The following is a 23,236-nucleotide window of genomic DNA, read 5'->3' as shown; positions in this document are numbered from 1 at the left end:
AGAAAAAACCCCCAAAATCCCACCCGAGCCACCCCTCCCAAAAATCCCTCATCACCCACCCCCGAAAATTCCACCCAAGATTAGGTGGATCTACCACAAAACCAGTCCAAAAATCATTTCAAACTCAAAGTATTTTCAAAATTCACCCGCACCGAAAATCACCAGATCGCAGAGGGAGGAAAGTCGTGCGAGGAGAAGGGGGAGCTGGGTCTCCGGCCGGGTGGGGGTTGGGTTTTTTTTTTCTTTTCTTCCTCCCTTCTCATCCTCTTCCTACTGCAGATGCAGGCCGCTCAATTTTTTTTTTCCCCTTCTTCCTCCCTCTTCTTCTTCTTGCAGATATGGGTCGCTGGGGGGAAGGGATGGTTTCAATTTTTTTTTTTCTTTCTTCCTCCCTCTTCTTCTTCTTCTTCTTGCAGATGTGGGCCACTGGAGGGAGGGATAGTTTCAATTTTTTTTTTCTTTCTTCCTCCCTCTTCTTCTCCTCCTCCTCCTCCTCCTCCTCCTCCTCCTCCTCCTCCTCCTCCTTCTTCTTCTTGGAGATGTAGGTCGCTGGGTTACTGGGTATTCAATTTTTTTTTTCAAAAAAAATTATTATTTTTGCCACATGGCATATATGTGGTAGCCACATCAGCATTTAACAGATCAATGGATGGAAAATGTAACAGAGGTATTATTTTGAAATAAAATAGTACTTAAGGGTTGAAAGTGAAATGTTTTAAAGATGTTGTAAGAGATTGAAATAGAGCCCAAACCTGAGGTATGAAAGTGTAATTTACCTTTACATTTTTTTCCTAGTCATTCCAATCATCTCACCCTCTAACCTCTACCTTTCCAATAAAATAAAATAAACCTAAGCCTTCTTGCACTGGGACTTTTCATCTTTTCACTCATCTAGCCACCGGCTTCATCTTTGCTGCTCCAGTTCCGACGACTCTCTCTCTCTCCGGAATCCATCTCATCTTCTCATTTGGATGTCTTTCTCCCTGGCTTTGTCTATCAAATTCATTTTTGTACAATTTTAAATAATGTAGAGATGGACTTTAGGAATCTTTGTACTATTTTTTTTTGGGATATTGTGTAACATCTCACATCGCCCAAGGGAGTGGATCCTGCAAGCCTTATATGTATATTCCCATCTCTACCTAGCATGATGCCTTTTGGGAGCTCACTGGCTTTAGAGTTCATCAGAACTCCGGAGTTAAACGAGTAGCGCGCGAGAACAATCACAGGATGGGTGACCCACTGGAAAGTTCTCATGTGAGTTCCCAAAAACAGAACCGTGAGGGCATGGTTGGAGCCCAAAGAGGACAATATTGTGCTATGGTGGAGCCGAGCCCGAGATGTGGCGGGGGCCCGAGCTGGCATGTGACATATTGGGTTCTTTCAGCAATTCTTCTATCTATTTACTTCTTGTTTCTTAAATGAATCTCTATAAAATTTTCATAATTAAATAAAAAGGTTTTAGAAACCCAAAGGGAGTGGCCAAAACATGTTTGGGCCTTGAATTGGGTTGGAAACAAAAAAAAAATCAAATTTTGGCCCAAACGAATGGCCCAAAACAAAGTGATAATTACCATTACCATACAATGTCAACCGAACTATTTGGTATGCCAAAATTCGATATACCGAAAGTTTGACACGATCATGGAAGTAGATTTTATCATACCAAAAATTTGGTATGGTAATTGGTACATGGGTTGTGGTACGATAATCGTACCAATACCACTCCTAAATTCTTGTATGTGTATTCAATTAATTTAGTAGAGGCAAGTGGCATAAAACAATAGTTTTAATGGTTTTAAAATCCCACACCACCCATCAAATCCACCAGACTCATTGTTTCACCCAATTAGTTCCTCTCCCCTCTCCCACGTCACATCCCCCACTCTCCTCCTTTTCATTTCATTCACTCCCCACTCACTCAACCATTAATTTCCACTACAGTACACTCAGACTCTCCCTCACCTTTTAACTCTCTCCCGTAGCTCTCTCCTCACTTCTCCCTCTTGGTGCACATCAAAACACCACCATAACTACCTCAAAAAATTCTCAAAGCATCACCATCTCCTCCAAGCTTCATCTAAAGCCACCCAAAAACTCTCAAAACACCAAGGAAACTCGTTCAAAATCTCATGGCCGTGACTAACTTGGGAAAAATACAAAGTTTTCGTTTTGCATCTCGACGAAGTCCGACAAACCAAACCACTTTCGTCTTCGTAAGCTTCCACTTTCTTTCTCAAGGCTATCCTTCAAGTTCGAGTGGATTTTCAAGCATGCTTGCATGTATTAGTGTGCATGTAGACATTTTCTAACCTCGTTATTTTTTCGGTGAGTTATAGGATTTTTCCAAGCCAAACTTTGCTGATTTGGTCGTGTTTGAAGGTTCAGGATGATTTCCCACAACCCCCAGACCACGAATTTGAGCTTACATGCTCAAAACCCGCTCAATCTAGAAAGTCTCGATTACGGCAGTGGCTTTTAAGCCAATTTTCAATCATCTCCAACCAAGTTTTGGTCTCCAAAGAGGTATAAAAACGTTGTCTTCCTCCTTATCTTCATTTTGATACCTCTTGCGCGAAAAATGGTTGAGACATGACTATGTTGTGCTATTTTGGAAATTTTCGACCAAAATCCCACTCTTGCACAAACTAGGGGAAATTAAGTTATTGTATGAATTATTATTAGTTTAGTGATTAGTAGCAATTTTCCATATAGGAGTTGACCACCCAAAGGAGTACCGCGAGTAGAATAGTTGGACGGTTACAAGCTACATGTATATGTGAGTGGGTCTTTTCGTATTTACATATATATACATATATATATATATATATATATATATATATGATTTTCCTAACAACTGCTTTTATATATTATGATGTGACATGCCATGTTTTAGCTTTATGAATAAACTTTTCGTACACTTTATTTTTTTTAATATTATTAAAGAGCATAAACTTATGACATGACATCCTTCCATTTTCTCTGCTCATTATTACATGTTTGCACGGTGTCTCTTAGTTATTTGTACTATCCTGGGCCAAAAACCAGCTGCCCATATAGTTCATATCACCATTTACATTCGCTTTGGATCCAGAGTTAAGTGTCAACCTGTCCTTTTATGTGATGTTTTGGACGCATACATGATACGACTAGCATAACTCACGTGATGTAGTACTAGAATGTAAAACCTACACCCAACCCGTCCCATTGTCTGAATATCTTTGCAATGGACTTGGGTGCATACGTAAATTAATAATCATTGATTTCTTGTGATAACGATTTGATATTTAATGTTGAGATACCTTGTTGTAGTGCCCTACATCCTTTGACTCACTTGTGTTGCAAAGAACCTATTTACAGCTATTATAATAGTATTTTCGAGAAACGATATACTTGTTTTACAACGAGGGGTTACACATTTTTGGAAAGGCTTACAAAACTTTATTTTTCAGGTCCACTTACCTTTGTTTTTCCCTCATCCAGGATTTCAGTGGCAAAGGTTTCGTGACGACGAGGATTCTTCTTTAACTACAATTTACTTATGCTCTAAACATCACTTGTGTGAAATGTGTCGATCACACTCACATGCGCACTCTAAAATTAGTTACTTTAGGTTTTAATTTATTCATATTTTCCACATCACTATACTTTATGGCTTCGTCACCTTCTAGGTGTTACCAGCACGTTGCGATTCGGGTGTCCAAGTGAACATTCCAGGTCAGGGTGTGTCAACAAGTGGCACTAAGATCTAATCTAAGGAGTCGAAAGCAAAGAGGCTTTAAGCAACGCTTTGAGCTCTAGCCACTTCACCTCCCCTATGGTGACCTCAGCATGTCGAGTGCGTTTGTTGGCCTTCAGTGCTTGTATCTTTTTGGCTCCTGGGCTTACTCTTTTAGTCAAGGTTTGACTGTCTCAAAGTTCCACACGAGTTCAGAAGTAGTTGTGGATCGCAGAGATTGGAGCTTGGTGATTGGATGATCAATCTTTGCTACTTTGTTTTTCTTTTTCATTATTGTATCCAGAACTGGAAAGGCGAGTTATTTCCAAGATACCAAAGTATAGCCAAATAGAATAGATAAGTTAAGTGAAAGTTAAAAAAACAAAGGTGAGAACAAGAAAAGCTTTCTAACCTATCGAGAATTGACTTTGGCCATATCTTTTGGGGTGGTTGTTGAACCCATAAAGCTTAATGGCTGAGCCTAGTGTTTAGGAAAACTCTTCAATTCATATAGCCGGTCAAGCTTATCTACATTTGATGGCCATCGAGGTGGCCACAAGATATAGATAACGTCTTTCGATGTATAGAATTTTTTATGAAATGAGCGACCAAGCACCTGACAGTTGACTTACCGTTCATTTCAATGTGATTAAATAGAAGTCAAATTTAAATAAGTTTGAAGGACTTACAAAAGCCAAGGTGACATCCTGCTCAAGAATGCCAACATCTTGGTCCTGAAGATGAGACCGAGTCCTTGTAGTGGCCTCATGATCGATGGGGTTAACCGGCTTAGTTGTTGGGTCTACTATATCATGGAGAGGTCATGCACCAAGGGGGTGTCAATTTTTTCATTGCCTTTCTCCAAAGGAAAAGGAGCCGTGTCGCAGTGTGTGACAGGCCGAGGGCATCTCATCAAGGGGGCTAACTCCTCATCACTTTCCTAATATTAGAATGAAGTTAGAAAAAATCTTGTAACACAAGTTATGAGAAGGGACACATGGGAGTTTCTTTATACCTCGTCGTCCAAGACAAATGGCGTGAACACGTTGTTTTTTGGATTCGGTGAGGGAACCGTGATGGTATCTTCAACCACCACTTTGTCGTGTAGGACAACGGGGATAAAAGGTTGGTCGAGGGGCGGCTGGCTTATGGTCTTGTCAACCGCGAGAGTCACCACGGGCTACTCGACTAGTACCATTATTTGTACCATTTAACAGTGTGGTGATTGGGTGATCTATAATCGAGCCTGAGGCATATTCTAGAAACCATTGCCCCCGTTTCTTGGCTGGAGATTACATGAATCACACGACACCCCATTCTCGACTGCCTTTTTTAACCGCTTTGGATTTGGCACTAGTGCCGTGGTCGTCATCGGTGAAGGGGGCACAAGGCCGTTTACCTTCACTGGTGGTTTGATGGCACTACCTATTATCTGAGTAGCCGAAGTAGTTTTTGTTGGAAATGTGCCCTAAAACCAATCATATGATGATACTTTATGGACATTTCACATGTTAAACTAATCTACTTTAATATAAAGGGCAAAGATTATTGTTTTAAGCCGTCTCATATAAATATTATATGCTTAAACAATAAGTCCAAGGAATATGCAACTAGGAGACTGTGATCTAAAGAGGTTAGATACATGAGACCATTCTCTTTCGTACACATATCCTAAACGTTCTTGATCATAGGATTGCCAATTAGGCATTGACAGTCCATTAAGATCAGTACGTGCTATGTCTTCTCTTAGGGAGAATGGCTGGTCTTGAGTCATTGGTGTGACTAACACCAAGACAAGCATGTAGGTGCTTAATAGAGAATGAGTCCACTGAACACGATCAACAAGGATTTCTCATACTCATGTCACATGAGAACTCATGGTTGGGATAATGCAAAGTAGTCCTTTGACCTGAGGCATCGTAGTTGTCTTATGGTTAGGTCCTTGATCTTTGACTATGTCAAAGTCACTCCATCAGAGGGTGTCCACAGCATAGTTGGGGTTAAGCCACTTAGCCATGGAGGCAAGTGAATGCACAACAAGGGATCTCTAACCTTCAAACCATTTGAGGGAGAATACTCTATGATATGATTAAAAATCTCTGGCCAGAGTATGAATGAGATTTAGGAAGTCGTTCCAAATCACATTCAAGGTAATCATATGAGTAAAAGAATCACATTGGATAGTAGACATGAATAAACTATCATACCAAACAATGTGGTCAAGAGTATTGTATTAGAGAAATACCGTATTGCATTGTAATCCTAAACTGAATAGGTTCTCCATCTCTTCTGATTAGCTTGGGTAACCATGACAACTATCATACCAAACAATATGGTCAAGAGTATTGTATTAGAGAAATGCCGTATTGCATTGTAATCCTAAACTGAATAGGTTCTCCACCTCTTCTGATTAGCTTGGGTAACCATGACATACTGCCAGATGTCACTTATGGTTTGTAGAAGCCCTAAATATGTTTAATCACTAAAAGGAGAATTGAAAGTAAGTTTCAATTCACAATTGATGTGAAGAGTTATAATCGCCCACTACCTCGCTAAAAGGAACCTAATGGATCGTACACCATGTAAGGTAGAGATTGAAGAAATAATGGAGATGAGTAAGGATAATTAAGTGGTTTAATTATTTATGGAAAGGATTAATTAATATGATGATTAATCAAACGAATAAGTTCGTTTTAGACCTCGGTTGTCAAGTCCAATAACTCAAGTTATATGACAACTGGAAAACACAAAGGGCTTGAAAGCCCTATAAACCCTTAAGGCCGGCCATATAAAGAAAGGGTAGTGAACTTGCTTTAATTGCAAGTTTGCCATTACATTGTGAGTTGGTATAAAGACAACTTTATAGCCATTTCATCCTTAGGGTTTCTTTCAGAGAAAAGATGAGAACACAAGCTCCCTTTTTTCTCTAAAGGCCGGCCACCCTAGGAAGGTTTTACTAGCATCTAAATCTTCCTAGGTCACTCATCTCCTCATCAAAGCTCTCCTTGGTGTGGAAAAATTAGAGGTTCTATTTTGGGAACTTGGAGAATCCTTTCAACCATCTTCCTCCACATGATCCATGGAGCTAAGAAGTAACGAATGAAGGCCCTATATCTTGGGTGATTAGCCTTTGCTTATGCAAAGAGGAATCAACAAAGGCATAATATTTCTCAACTCACTTTGTTCTTAAGTTAAGTCTTGGTTCACCCACTGCTAGGCTTTGAATTTCATGGGTTAAGTTTTGTTTTTAAGTGCATACAAGCATGATTCTGCCTTTAATTGTTAATTGCATGCATAGATGTTGCTCAAATGAACTTGTTTTCGCAAATATTTCCTTCAAGTGGTATCAAGAGCCTAGGTCTAGTAGTTGGTGAATCCTTTTGGGTTTTGTAGTTCGTAGTCTTTGATTTGAATGTTGTAATTGTTACAAGCTTTATTCTTACTTCTTTGCATGTAAATTTTACTAGAAAATTTGCCATCTCAAATGTTGTAGATGTAGTTCATATGAGCATGAATTTTGGAGCTAAAATTTGGTGGCATGTTTTTTGGGGAAATTCGGCCAAATCCAAAGGGTGGATTATTGGGTTGATGTTTGTCTTGTTAAAAGTGTTTTAAAGTGACTTTTCAAACCCCTAAGTAGCCTAGTATGGTAATATGTTATTTCCCTTAAGTTTGAGCGTTTTTGGGGTGTCTTTGGGTGAAAAGCATTCATGGAGCTCTTATGAGTTTTCATGTGTGTTCTTCAATGTTCTTGCTTTGTTCATACCAAGAACAAAAAGTTAGGTATTTTGATTCAAAGTTTTGGTTGATTACATAAAGTCTTTGTTTTGTGTTGGTTGGTGAGACTTTTCAATCACAAGACATTTTTTAAAAGTGTGATTGAAAGTTGAAAATGTGTTTGAATTTTTTGTACATGATTGGTACTTCTCTTACACACCCATACCTATTTTTCAACACCATACCCATCACCTTTTCAACATGCTTGACTTTAAGACTTTGTCTTTCATCAAAAACCACTCCCTCACACTACCATGACCGGCCACTCCTTCAAAGGGAGTACTTTTGGGGCTTTTATGCAATTACATAAAGTTTTGATACTTTTGTGTATTTGTACTTTGACCTGAAAGTTTACGTTTTTATGTAAAGGCCCAAAATCACTAAATGACAAATTGTTTTGCTCCTTTAATGAAATTTTTGTATTTGTAGAAATTTTTGGGTTCTAGTTGTAATTATATGAAGTAGTGGACTTTTGTGTATTTACAAAGTGACCTCAAAAGTTTGTGTTTTGCAATACAGCCCCAAAAGTTGAGGTTATTGCATCTTGGCCCAAATTAGTTGAGAACAAAATAGTTTTGTATCTTTAAATGAGAATTGGATTTTCATTTCATTTAGCTTCATCTAAATCAATTCTATGGATACAAAAACCAAATGACAATGTTGCATTCAAGTTTAATTAGTTAAAGCGTTAATTAATTAAAGGGTGATTATGAACCTAAGCCTACGATAATTGAGCTATGTGAAAGGCCATCTCAAATTTGTTTGAACCATGGGAATGTGTAGATTAGATTTTGGTTGTAATTTGATATGATCAAATTTTGTAAAAGAGCATAAGCTCTTCTTTACTTTAAAGTAATTTGCTTTGATCAAGTGTTGTAAAAGAGCATAAGCTTATCTTTACTTTGAAGTACTCCTTTCTTGTTTTATTTGATATGCATGAAATTGGAGTAGAGGGTCCAACGCCCAATAAGAAAACACGCCTTAATGTGATTAAATGCATAACTAAAATCAATTACCATCCCTAGACCGAGACCAACACTAGGCTCGTGTTGGATCAAATCAAAGGTTCATAGTCATCCTAAGGCCCTAAGGCAACTATATAGTCCATCAATGAATGCAATGCTTATGTTAGTAGTACCATATACTCTTGCTTTAAAAACCGTTTTACAAGCATAATGGGAGTATCATATACTACTAAATCAATCACATGTTGTAATGGGACCAAATTGTTTTAATAAGATTAAAATGCATGCTTATATGTGATGAGACCTAAAACCCTCAACCAATCCATTATTAAGTTGGCAAGCGTGAGAGTGCTTTGAACACTCTTTCGTGGCCTTCCACCGTGGTAGGCTCCGATCGTTTGTGACTTGTACACCGACTTCACCCTATCATGGGGGAGAGTACAAAGTGCGTGCTTACACTCAAGAGGAGTCCTATACGCATACATGATGTTGCGAAGGTAGGCAATGAGAATGATCAACATCATATCATTGTGAGGTTGTTCTTGAACCCCAGCCTGAACTTGCATGGTGGGAATGACTTAACTAAGTTCAATGGAGCCAACATCATATCATTGTGAGGCATTATTCTCTAGAGACCAAATAAGATAGGTACTTACATTAGATGTAAATGAGTAAGCGTACTCTCTCATTATTATTGTTGCTACCCAACATCATATCATTGTGAGGTGGGCTTGGTAATAGTGAGCCTCCCATACCCTACTAAGAGTTTTCCTCCAAAACTCTCGAATTCCAATGAGGGATATGAAATTTGCCAAAAATAGTGGGTGGTGCTATTTGATTTAAAGACCCGGATCAAATGGCTTAAAATCAATCAATTTACATTCGTTATGTATTAGTTTACCGATATATTTGCAAACGCTATCCAAAACTTGACAAAGAAAAGCCGAATGCTTTAGTTTCCGAACTTGGTACCACAATCCTATAGGTTGTCTTGAATGGATTGTATATGTACCTAAGTAGTCTCATTCTTAAAACTTGCTATTGATAATGTATCATTGGAAGAACATGTTAGATAAGTCTATCATAAAGAGGACAACACAAACAACCAATGCTTATTCCTTTATTGTATGAATAAAGGAACTTATGAAGATTAGCATAAAGACGTGGACACTTTTAGTGTCATAGTTCTTCTCTTACAAATCGTTGTATGAAGAAATAAGAGTTGCGCAAACACTAGTGCTTGTTTCTTTGTTAAATGAACAAGGAACTTGAGAAGTAAGCACAAGGGCATGGACACTTTATGTGCCATGATTCTTCATTTACAAATTGTTGTATGAAGAAATGAGAGTTGCCTTGAACAACTCTTGAAAGTTGGTAAATATGTTTAGAACATAATGGTTGGTTGACAAAAATAGTCCATCAACATGGACTTTTGATGATTTTGAATCATTGAGTGTTGAAGTGTTAAACCACTTCTAGAGACAGAAACTAAGCAAAGACTTCACCTTTTGTGTCCCTATCCAAATGGTTCACTAAGTTTATTGTAAACTATATTGTGAACAATAACCGCGCGCTCTCCAAATCATTTGATGTGTATAACACAATTGAAATAGGTTTCAAAAGAGATAGTGGAAGTTTAGGGACCATGACTATTGTAGTCAATGGAGAAGTCAAATGAAAAAGGCAAAATAACTCCAAGGGAACAAACTTTCCTTATGAAAGGATGGACATTGGAAGGGGTATTTGCAAGAAATGTCTTGTATATGTCAAGAACACACCTTTCGAAGGTGTTGTAAATTGTTCTTGAATAGTTCAAAACAGTTGATATTTCTACTTGAATGCTTGATCCCGTATTAGTAACTACGTTTTACAATCGTTGTAAAAGTGTGGCTAATAAGAAGTAGAAGATTAAGGAGAGAAGAAAAAGGTACTTCACATTCAACGTGAATCAAATATAGATCTCTGCGAAAGCAAATAGTGCTTACTTCCTTATATGAACTACCAAAGAAAATGGGAAACAATGATTGTCTTTACATTTCAATTTGAATAAAGGAACTTAATTCCATCATTATAGTTTTAAGAGATGGATAAATGTTTTGTTTGACAAAACATTGTTCTTTATTAATGAATGATTGGATTATAGTAATCCAATTAATTGTCTCTATATTGTAGAGATAATGTGGTAGTACTAACTGTTTAGAATACAATGATGCTTAAAACCCAAAAGGTTACAAGGTAGTGACTAACCCTATTGAGTTGTGACACCTCTAAACCATAAATTACAAGTTGGTCATAGATGGATGGTATGGATCATTAGATCCGGATCCAGTGCCTTCTTATTCAAACTATATAGGCAAAATGTTCAAATCTTTATTCTTTTAGAAAGAAGAAAGAATCACAAAAATGTTGAGGTTAATTCACTTAGATGTTAGTGGCACTTGTCCACAACATTATACTAATCATGTTGTATAACATTCACCAAAGATCGCTCTCGGTTGGACTATATTTTATTTTGAATAAACACAAGTCCGAATACTTTGCAAAAGGTTTCAAAGAATTCAAGAATGTAAGTTGATGAGTAAGACGTCTAAAGGATTTATCTCCTTAGATTTGATCCAAGGAAAAATAACACTTTAGAAGAGTTTCCTTGAAAGATATCAAGGAAAGTAGCATCATAAGATAATGGATTTCTCCATTGGGAGAATAACAAACTTGAATAAGATTTAGTTCGTTGGATGTTATCAATTACCCATATGTAGGATATATACTTCTAAGATAATATGATTGTCAATTAGAAGATCTTCCAAAATTTTAATGACTCCATAGGATGTAGTTGGAAAGAAAGACAAGTCTTAATCGTGTGAAGAGCTGCCATCTTGTGAAGGCTGGAGACAACACCATTTCAGTGCCACAAGGTGAACAGCTCATGAGGAGCTGCCACTTCATAAAGACCAAAGGAATTCGTCTCGTGTAAGGTAAGGTTACACAAAGGTAAAGTTGCTCCATAGACTAGGCCTAGGAATTGAACTTTCCGTGGTGCTTTGTAAGAATCTTGTTTACACTAGTGGATTTGACTCAGTGGAGGGTTCCTAGTTTTGTATCACAAAGGTGGGTTTTTTCTGGCCAAAAACTTCTTGCATTCTTTGACTCTTAAATTTGTCTACATGTCTTATTTGCTTGCATATGTTTCATGCATCCTATGAATTGTTATTTGATGGGTTAATGACTAAGTCATATTATGAGCAATGAACTGAATTGTTGTTGAATACGATAACTTGTAGTGAACTAAGTTTGATTCGTAGATTTACGTTTGATTAACTGATGAATATGTACTTAGTTGATTGGTGAGCTTAACTAGTTAATCCATCATACTTTAATTCATAATTGTTTTGTCATCGTTGTTTGCATAGTGAATTGATATGTAAATATGTTCAAGTTTAGGAATTACTATTGTGTAACTAATCTAGGCAGACTCTGATTAGTTGAACGTATTGGTCAATTAGGATTTGTTCTTACAACTACACTTTGTATCATTGATTAAGTTGTAACTAATTGACTAACTCATTTGACTGGTCTACTATGCAAATTAAAATTTTTATTCGCAAAAATTCCACCTAGTGCCCAATTTCACTCGGCAGTAACAGTAAACTCTGGTGAAAACCATTGAGTTCAAATCCAACTGGGTTTGCATTTTCTATGATTAATTCATGTGGTCTTTGGGAAGAAATGTATGTGGTTTTGAGTTCAATTATAAGACCCCAACTCATGCATGCACTGTGCTTTTCATTTCCAGAATCAGACGAGCTCCCTCGAAGGAAAATCGACGAATCTGAGGAGAATTCGACCTTTGTTTAAGTTAAAATCAGAGTGGGTAAGTTCCTGCATGATTTTAGGGTTTTAATTAGTGCGTTTTGTGTTATTTTTCACGAAGAAACCAAGCTAATTCAAGCCGTGCATCTCTCGTAAATTTTCTAGAGTTTCTGGTGATCTTCTGACGACTTTCAATAGTGAACGGCGACGGTCACCATTAAGTTTAGCGGTAAAGGCAACTTTTTCCTTTGGAAATAACAAAATTCGTTAACGGAGAAGGTATATTCCGTCAACCCTATCACCATTATTCGACAACTGGCGGGTGGCATCGGCGAAAGCGAATGTGGGGCGCACTCACCGAATCGCGACAGCGAGTGTAGTGCGTATTCACTGAATCACAGTGGCGCGGTCATCGGCTGCGGTGAATAGCAGCGGCATGTCTTCTTGGTACGTGACACCATCGCGGCAGCATATGGTGGCGTGTGGCCAAAGCACGGTGGGGCATGTAGGACCCATGACCTATCCCAAGGTTTTGGGTGTTGTAAATCACGTGGCACCTTTCGTTTGTGCGAATTCGAAGCCTAAATTGAAATTTTAGATGATTTTTCATAGCATGACCATAAAAGCTTAATTAAGCTATATGTCACATTCACAGGTTTAGATGACATCAAAAAGGAACCAAGCAAGGAACCTAATGACGAAGGACACTCTACTTACCTGTTAGTGGATCGCTCTGTAAACTAAATGTTTTTGAACTATTATTATATGTATATGCATATTATAATTTAGGATTAATCTCAATTTACTACACTGAAGCTTGTTGGTTTACGACAATTCATACTTAAAGTTTATTTTGTCACAATCTGGTACCTAAAGTCATAATTCTAGGACATTTTCATATATCTGTTATGTTTTCCGTCAGAATCTCCGTTAATTGGTGACGTGGTGTTCATGTGGACAATGACTAGGCGTCATGTGTCAATATAGGCCCACATGGATATTATAAAATTGGGTCAATCTCCGTTTACTATCCTAAAATTTTTAATTTTTAACATTTCATACATCGAGTTTTTTTTCGTTCCAGTTTGGTACCTAGAGTAATAATTTTGAAACATTTTCATATTTCGTTAACTTTTTCGTCAGAACCTCCGTTAACTAATAGCATGACGTCTACATGGACAATAATTAGATGTCATATGTCAATATGGGCTTATGTGGATATTTGAAATTAAAAATTTGAAAAAAATTATAAATTAAAAAATAAAATAAAATCAGTGGGATGCGGGCTTTCCATTTCCTCCACCCTCGCCACCTTTTCTTCCTTCCCTTTCTATTCGACAGCCACCAAAGCCAATTTCCCAGTTCTCTTTCATCGTCCCTATCTTCCTTCATTTGTCCTCATCGAGCCACCGAATACCGAAACGCAATCAACCACAGTTTTACATACTCACCGAGTCTCAGATCGGACCCCAAATTGGCACCACCACCGCCTGGATTCCTCTCTTTCTTCTCTGTTGAATTGCGACGATTCTGAACTAGAGTAGAAAGCCATAGGCCTGAAGATCTGCTACTACAAAAAAAGGAAATGTTATCTTGAGACTATTGGTCATTTATTTTCACCACATGGTCATCATACATACCGTATAGCTAGCTGCAGTAGTTTATTGCAGGTACTGATATATCTAGTAGAGGCTCGATTCACTAGTAGACGATAATCATCGGTCAAGTAGATGCTATTTCACTAGCTTGTTATACAACTTGAATTACTTTGATTGTCTGATTGAATTACTTTATTTGATATGATGAGCTTGAGATATGAATTGTCTTACTATTATGGTAGTATTACACACACACACACACCAATATATATATATATATATATATATATATATATTATTATGTTTGAATGATTTTGACTAGATAAATTTGATCGAGTCACATTTTGTTTTTTGACCCCTCAAGACATAGCGAGAACAAGGAAATCCCTGCAAGTAACAAGTGGGCTTGGGAGTGAGATTTTCACCTACAGACTTGGTGATGATTCCCTTGTTGCATTTTTACCTAGTTTGTAATAATCGAATAATCGTACTTTGATTACGCATTGCACTACACTTTATTGTGTTAACTGTTGTGTGAACTACTTTCTACTCTGAATTGATATGATAAGAATAAGATTGTATCCCTAAACATGTGTTCCCAAGTGAGGAGATTGGTTAGGTTTTTAGTTAACTTTGATTTCATTAATGAACGCTTTGGTTCCAATTCATTCACATCATTATTATCTTATGAGCTTTTGTCATTAAGTTGGTCTTGTGATGTCATCTTACAATGGTATTATATTGTTAATTTAGTGACAGCCAGCATATTACGACCCAATAACATGTGGTTATTGGGTTGGGGTGTGTCATACAAATGTTTGCACTTCTATGCTAGAAGGTTAAACTTGATTATGTTAAATGAGTAAAAACTTATTAGGTTTTTAAGAAGGGAATTTTGAAGGAAAAAAAAATAAAAACATAAGGGAATTATTATTATTAATTAACTCTAAAAAAATTAATTATCATACACTTTCAAAATGAATAACGTTACAAAATATGGAAAGCACAAAAACTAAAGGCATTTCATAATAAGTAAACATAGTACGAAGGCCGCAGAGCAATTAAATTAAAAAATGCAAACTCGTATGCAAACTCATGCATACAAATTAAAGAGGAGAAAATGGAACATTTCCCTCAAACTCACTTCAATGGAACAATACTTTCCACATAAATTAGAGCTTGGAAATCTACAACCTTATTGAGAGTAGGAGGAATATGAAGATACTTGATATTTCCAGTAATAGAATTATAAGAGATGGCTCTTCCATCGGAAGCAAGCATAAGAAGCTCGTCACTTTTCCAAAATGTCAATGGCTTCTCAATGCCTTGTAAGGATCCAATGGTTAGGAGTTTTGTCCATGAACTCTTAACTCCTTCATAGCGGTCCATTACCCATATTTCACATGATTGAGAATCCCCACTTTTATCGTAACGAGAGCAAAAAGAAGCAAGAGATTCATTACGAAGAAAAATGTAAAAAAATGTAAAACCAGATTCTCCCCTGAAAGGCAATTGTATTCTATGAAATGTTTCATCACCTAAATCAAATGAAAGTACGTATTCCTCGCCATCCGTTGCATACCAATAACAAACTCCGTTCAAGTAAACCGAACAAGACCAGGAATAGGTATTACTTGATATATCAATCTCGATCTCTTTCCAAGAGTTAGCAGCCGTAGTGTATACCTCAGCCGTGTAAGGAAGAGTAGTACAATGATAGTATGTTTGCTCATCATCTGAATACTCACAATTTTCTATAATTTGCACAACCTTATATTCTTTAGCTTTGCAATCATAGCCAAATCCCAGTGCTTCAAAGGTTGTATCCAATTCAAATTTTCCATCAGCAGGAGGTAGAAGAAGGCATGAATCGGGAAGTTGTATGAATTCCCTTGTTGAAGGATTGCATAAAAGAACATTTTTCCCTGCTATTACACAGACAATCCCATTGCAATAACCGAGAATTTGAACAAAATCATGATCTTCCAATGGAAACGGTATATTTAGGTCCCTGACATCATAATGAAGGTTGTGCTCATCACTACCAATGGAAATATTAATCATGGACCAAAAAACTTCTTGTTTCCAATTCTGGTCCGGGAAAATGTGAGGCTGAGAACGGTTGAAAAGGATACAAATGGAGGATGAAAGTTTGTTGTCCACAGAATTGTTGAGGTGTTTTGCCACAAAACTTGGACAATTGATGAGAGTGCACCAAGACTTGCGTAAGCATTTGAATCGCATTAGAGACTTGGTTGGCAACTTGGATAGGATTTCGACCATCCTATTTTCAAGAGTTTCAGTTTCACGCATTTTTGCAGTTTGGTTCCACATGAATTATTCACCATATACACAGGAAAGAAAGAACACCACCAGTTTGAGGGATGAACTAAATCAAACTTGAAGTCCCTGAGGCCTGATGGGTCGAGGTTCAATTTTCAAACATATTACCACATAAGATTCCAAAATCTAACAATATTAAATAAACTTGGAGTTCTACAACCACAACATATATAGCTATTAGTTTCGAGTTTTATGGAGGATCATACGTTCAAATTTTACTATTTTTTTTTTATTTTTTTTACAGCTATAAAAATAGCCATTTAAATTTTACTTTTTAATTTTGCATTAAATTAACTAAGGAAAATTCACATGATATCCACTGTTGAGGCCCAAAAATGTCATTTGGAAGCCCATTCATGTCTCAAAGCCGAGCTTAAATCTATGCATAAAGTATGAAACAGAGAATATGCCAATTTACGAGCATGACACGCTAATAAAATAATAGTTTATTAGATGCCAAGACCATGCAACTTGCATACATCTACCATGCCAAGCCGTGTTATGATAGTAATACATTAATATTATAATATGAGTCACACCAAGCATGCGACACGCTTAAATGAACAGAAGCCATGTAACGAGGCTTGCCGAGTGGTTCGTAGTGTGGATGGTTACGGAAGCTCACAGGGACTATGTAGAATTAGAATTGTGAAGGCTTGAGAAAAAACAGATTTATCCAAGCCCTTGATTTGGGCTTCGCGTGGGAATGTTTGAGAGAAAACAGATTTACCCTTCTCTTTCCCTTATAAACAAACTAGAACTCTTAGGAAACTACAAAAACCCAAACCTGAGCCTAACCAAATCACATGTTTACCTAGAGCCGCACGCATCCTTTAGTGTGGAAAAAAACAAAACAAAAAAATCTTTCCTTTCCAAACTCACACCAAAAAAAAAAAGAGAAGAGAAAGCAAGGAGGAGCGTTACCAAAGATGGAGTCATGCTAGGGGACTTGGTCTATGAAAGGAGAAACTTGGGCAGTGTGCTCAAATAGGCTTCATAGGGCTTTTAGCCTCTGCAACGTCATACCAAAAACAAAACTTGTAGCCGCAGCCATGGACAGATGAAGGGAAGACTTAATTGATTTGGAAAAAGAGAAGAAACCAAGAGATTCCCCAACTGAGCCTGGAAGGATCCCCTACTTCTATAAATGCAAGGCATTAGTATGCTCTAGAGAAGACACAAACATGTGGGTGGATGAAGAATGACAAGGGCAAGTGCACCATGTAGAACAAGCTTTCTCCAAGTGCAAGAAACCCTAGTTCTCTAGGGATAAGCTTTCCTTTCGTCCTAAGCCTTCCAATAAGCCTCCTTAACTCCTACAAAACCACCAAACCATTAGAAACCTAGATTAGCTACTTCAAAGCCATACAATCAAGAATAACCTCTTTTTCACACCAAACTAGTGGCTTTCAGCTTCCACACCATGCATCATTCGTGCATGTCATGATTTATTATGATTACGCAGTCGTTCCCAGTGTTTCTTAGTTTAACAAATACTCCTTAAAGTTGCCATGATCAGCCTAGAAATCACTCGTTAATTCCTAGGGAAATACTCTATCAACACCTAGGCAAACACCCCATAGAGCTTAGGGAAACACTCGTCAGCTTCTTGGAAACACACCGTCAGCTCCTTGGAAACACTTCATCAGTGCTTGAAATATTAGACTACCGATGGAAGCATCTTATCGGCATTGGAAGCACTCAACATAACATCAGATCGAGCACCTAGGAGCTGTTGAAAGAAAAACAAAGCATTCCTAAGGACTTGCTTTTTGTTCGGGATGCTTTTGGCTTAGTCCTCGCTAACTCAGAAACGAGGCAAGTGAAGGTTTTGACTCATCTCTTTACAACCGAAGTCCATCGAAGTTTTCGATACAACCCCCAACATAATTAGCGACTCCACTAGGGACTAGGTTATTACTCTTCCAGTGGCTGGCTCCCTGTCTTCACAAATTTTGGATGCACAAGCTGCCAAAGAAACTAAATACAAGAACATCCTCTCTTCAGTTTCCTTTTTATCATTTCCTCGTCAAAATAATGAGACACAAACATTGCTTATTATTTTCACTTTTTGCATGTAGTAAAAGCTCATGGAAAACTCCATTCCAGTGACAAACTACATGATCCAACAACTTGGGGGCTTCCTGCCTTTACAGACTTTTGATGCACAAGCTGCCAAAAAAAAAAGGAAAGATAAAAATTTTCTCTCAAATTGTATTTTGCCTGTATTTTCGAACAACTATGCATAAATATTACTTACCCTTTTCTATGGGTTTATGGTTTAGATATCCATCCTCAAGCAAAACAAATTTCGTTACAAGTCCTTTTAGAGGCTTCAAAAGTCATGGCAGTTGGGTATCGAAAATTCTAAAGCAATTTCCCTAATTTAGTTGCATATCCAATAAATCGGGGGCTCCAAGCCTGTAAAAAAAAAATAATAATAATAAAAAAAAAAAACAAAAAAAGTAAATAAACAGGTTCATCATGCTCAATTTAGTTTTCCACAGTGTGATCCAAGGACACCATATTCCTTGTTTCCTCTATCATTTTCATTCACATGCTTTGGGTTTCTTTTCAAGATACCGACACCACCATGCCACTGCCCCTGCTCGAGGTTTCCTACAGCATTGCTAGAGTCTAGGTTTGTTACGCCCTAGACCCAAGTCAACAATAAAAACTCAAACCCAAATCTGAAGCATGAGTTAAAAAACTAAATATTTAAAAGGAAATTGAAACATGTTGGAGAATTTAATTCTATTCTCACATCTAATCCGATCTCATCCTGCCTGCCTTTTGCAATGTCTAGTTCGTAAACCTACATAACAATAGAGGGATGAATTTCAATAGCTTAGTAGGGACATAACCATATCAAATATTAAATCGTTATTGATAACAATGCACGAATGCAATGCAACCTCTTCAGATATTCCCGTTAATTCCTATAATAAAACAGCTAATTCCTATAATAAAACATGCGAACCTGCACGTCTCATACATTACATTTTACCACTACAGTGGTGGTTTGGATATTCTATGATACAAACTAACCTCCATAAGATATCCCAAGTTCATAAACCCCTTTTGTTAATCACCTTATCTAATTCATTGATCTCCAGCCTAAATCACCCACATCGACAATTTATCCCAGTGATATCCTATCCTAATGTGCACATGGGGCTCACCTGGGACTTGGTTCACAATGAATATATTCAACTACACAAAAGATCCTTTCCAATGACCCTCATTTCTAGACCAATCTAAACACTGAAGTCCCAACCACATCAACATGAATGATGCACAAATAATGTCATTTCATCTTTCACATGTATCACAGTATATTCTCAATGAATAACATTTCAACAATAATTCCATAACCAATAACAAGTAAACACTAAACTGAAGCAATTAGCCCATTAATATCCAACCACATTAATCAATCAAATAGATCAACAATATTATGATACTTCACGAAATTTAATAAAATCAATTTCTGTAAAAGTCTGCCATATTTCCCCTACCTATATTCCAAAATTAAAACAAAGATCCACATCATTACCAGAATAATTAAGCTCCACGTACTTATCCATGTAACTACTGAAATAGCTAAACTACATGTACTTGTCCACGTCATGCTGGAAAAACAAATGGAGTTAATCTCCTATTTATAGGAAAATGATGGCGGCAGGAGATGAGTCGGCTAGTTTCAGCGGGTAAGATTTAACTTGAAAATCATTAATTGGTGGAAATGTAGTTGCTACTGATCATGGAGACTAAGTAATTTGGTTGGTCTAATCAGAAGAAGTCCAACCACCTACTAAGATGCATTATGAGACACAGACCCCCCACTCCATGTGTCAGACCTTAATCTTTGTAAAACTTTGACACGAGGCAGTTTCCTGTCGCATCTGTCTGTCTTCGGCAATACATGCACCCCATGCCCAGGGCGCGTAGTCGCCGAAATATTTGCCCATGATGATCGTGTCTTAAAATTTTCCAATTCACGCAATCGCGCATCCTCAATTTGCGGGAGTGTCGGCCTCTTCATCTGGCTCTAAAGATTCATAATAATTGGAAAAGATTTCGGCTGGATTTTCCCCTCAACTTCGAATTTTAAAACTATCGACCTTTAATTCAGTTGGCCTATACAAGTCAAACTAAGGTTTCATTCCAACCCATGCTTTCAAGTATTCCAAAACCTCTGCCATCTTCTTCCCAAAAGGTCTACTATTTTCTTCCTAGAATCTCTCAAAGAAATCAAAGAAACTCTTTTTCCTGACCAAGATGACTTCCAACGCTTTATTCACTAAGCTTACTGAAGAATTCGACAAATGTCAAGACATCATGGAACGAAACACCATCAAAATGTTGCGGATAGAAGTAGATGCCATCCCAAATCATCAAGTTACAGGCCCTTTATTCAAAGAAGACGCCCTAAAGACGATCACTAGAATGATGAACGACCACAACATGAGTCCTCTCTTTAATGGCTATGATTGGCCGAAATAGAAGTAGCCAAGCCCTAAAAGGTGTGGCCCTCAACCCCAACATGCCGAGCCTCTTGGGTTGACTGAACCCCTCTTCGGTGCCGTCTGAAAAGACCTCTGTTTTTATGATGCTATCAAACTCTTGACCATTGAAATTAACATGGATCAACAGCTATTGATGGCCATCAGCCTGAAGCTTCTAGTGCTCAATAACCAATGCCATGGTACTTCCCCTTGGTCTAATTGGGCCAATTGTGCTAGATGTGATGGCCATCCTCGGCACCTCTCCCCATGGTCTTCCAGTGGACCTCATCCTCTCCAAGTATGAGTACGACCTTCACCTAAAAATGGTCTTTGATGAACGTGCTCATGAAGTCCTATAAAAGAAAGACCAAGAGGAAGTGCCAATGGACGAAGTGACCAAACTACTCAAGAACTTCTTCAAATATAGCACCCTAATTACTTAGAAAACTCCAACATTGTCGTACAGGTTGTAATCATAGGCAGCTCCGACAATGTCGCACAGGTTGCCCCTGAGTCATACATGTTATGTTGAGATGCATTGAGAGCTTATAAACCTGCACCCCGGTGTTAGTGCTCCCGGCCATGGCTAGGGCACAGTCCTTCACGTGATGTTCACCTTCCGCACCTTACGCTCACCTTGGATCCAAGGTAAGCGCACAGTCCTGTCGTACAAACCACAATAGGTGGTTCCGACTCATGGGTGACCCACGATTATTTGTACAGTCTTCACATGATCGTAGCACTTGAGCATATTTATTTACACCCAGTCATACCGTATAGACCACTTTAGGTGGTTCCGACTTGTGTGCAGGTATACTTATTGAGCTATTGATTCAGCCATACAGGTCACTTGAGGTGACTCCGGCTAGCATGTTGATGAATTATTGGCTAGCATGCTGATGAGCTACTGATTCAACCGTACAAGTCACGTAAGGTGACTCCAGCTAGTATGTTGATGAGCTATTGATTCAGCCATACAGGTCATGTGAGGTTACCCCAGCTAGCATGTTGATGAGCTTTTGATTCAGTCGTACAGGTCACGTAAGGTGACTCTGGCTAGCATGTTGATGAGTTATTAGCTAGCATGTTGATAAGCTATTGATTGAGCCATACAGATCACGTGAGGTGACTCCGGCATGTTGATGAGCTATTGATTCAGCCGTACAGGTCACGTGAGGTGACTTCAGCTAACATGTTGATGAGCTATTGGCTAGCATGTTGATGAGTTATTGGCTAGCATGTTGATGAGCTATTGGCTAGCATATTGATGAGTTATTGATTCAGCAGTACAGGTCATGTAAGGTGACTCCGGCTAGCATGTTGATAAGCTATTGGCTAGCATGTTGATGAGCTATTGATTCAGCCGTATAGGTCACGTGAGGTGACTCCAACTAGCATGTTGATGAGCTATTGATTCAGTCATACAGGTCATTTGAGGTGACTCCAGCTAGCATGTTGATGAGCTATTGGCTAACATGTTGATGAGCTATTGGCTAACATGTTGATGAGCTATTGATTCAGCCGTACATGTCACGTGAGGTGACTCCAGCTTGCATGTTGATAAGCTATTGGTTCAGCCGTACAGGCCACAATAGGTGGATCCGGCTAACATATCATTTCATATTGATTTATTTCACCTGAGTTACTTAGTCTAGTTGTTGAGATATTTGACACAGCATAGTTGTGAGAGTGTTATTTTGGTTATGGATTTGAGTTATAGTCACACCTGTTATTTTTTGGGGAATTATACAGGTGTTACGGCGAGGGGTTACTACCTTTGGTAATTGAAATTGGTTTGAAAAGTTTTGTTTCACTCACTCACATTTTCTATTTTTGCACCCCTCCAGGTTCTAGCAGCAAAGTTCCATATCAACAAGGATTCGTGGCACTTTTTAGTACATATGTCTTCTTATGATGGTATAATTATTATCTTACCTTACTGTATTATACTTATGCTCTGTATCACACATGAAATGGGTCCAGACTCGCTCACCGCGCACTTGTGTACTTAAGCACTTTTAAATTTTAATTTATTCACATTTTATACATTATCACTCTTTATGGCTTCGTCATCTTCTAAGTGTCGGCCAGCACGACTCGATTCGAGGTCCTAGTGGACATTCCGGGTCGGGTTGTGTCAATTAGTCCCCAGGGGAGCTCAATTCCTGCAGTAGGTCCCTAATTGGACACGATCTTCAATGAGAGTAAGAGTAGATAGTTGATGCAGATACACATTCGAGCCAAGTGATGAATAACTTAAGAAATCTTTATTGAAAAATGAGAAGAAGGATATCAAACTTAGCTGAAAGGTAAAAACTGCATAATAGCTAGATAGTTCTCGGCTTGCGAGGTGGTACTCATCGAGTTTCTTAAGCCTTCGGGCTATATCCATTCGAGCAGGGCTTAAGGTAAAGTTTATTCCTTCCGAGCAGGGCTTAAGGTGAAGTAGGAGGTCATGCGTAGTACTTCCGCAGGTTGTAGGCATTCCACTGTTTGTTGATCTCGTCATTCATGGTG

At 38.1% G+C, this 23,236-nt stretch overlaps 1 protein-coding gene across 1 annotated transcript; it reads right to left on the bottom strand.

Annotated features, from left to right (window-relative positions):
* Positions 1 to 15,008: 15,008 nt before the first annotated feature.
* On the bottom strand, positions 15,009 to 16,202 carry LOC103950519 (F-box/kelch-repeat protein At3g06240). The gene has a single exon (XM_009361743.3). The coding sequence runs from the start codon at positions 16,200 to 16,202 to the stop codon at positions 15,009 to 15,011; it is 1,194 nt and encodes a 397-aa protein (XP_009360018.2).
* Positions 16,203 to 23,236: the final 7,034 nt, after the last annotated feature.

Source organism: the organism of the source record quoted next, unplaced genomic scaffold (genome assembly GCF_019419815.1).
Source record: "Pyrus x bretschneideri cultivar Hongxiangsu unplaced genomic scaffold, Pyrus_bretschneideri_v1 Contig266, whole genome shotgun sequence".
In the NCBI taxonomy this organism is placed as follows: Eukaryota; Viridiplantae; Streptophyta; class Magnoliopsida; order Rosales; family Rosaceae; genus Pyrus; species Pyrus x bretschneideri.
The sequence above is the reverse complement of the archived record's forward strand: the minus strand, read 5'-3'. Positions and strand labels throughout refer to the sequence as shown.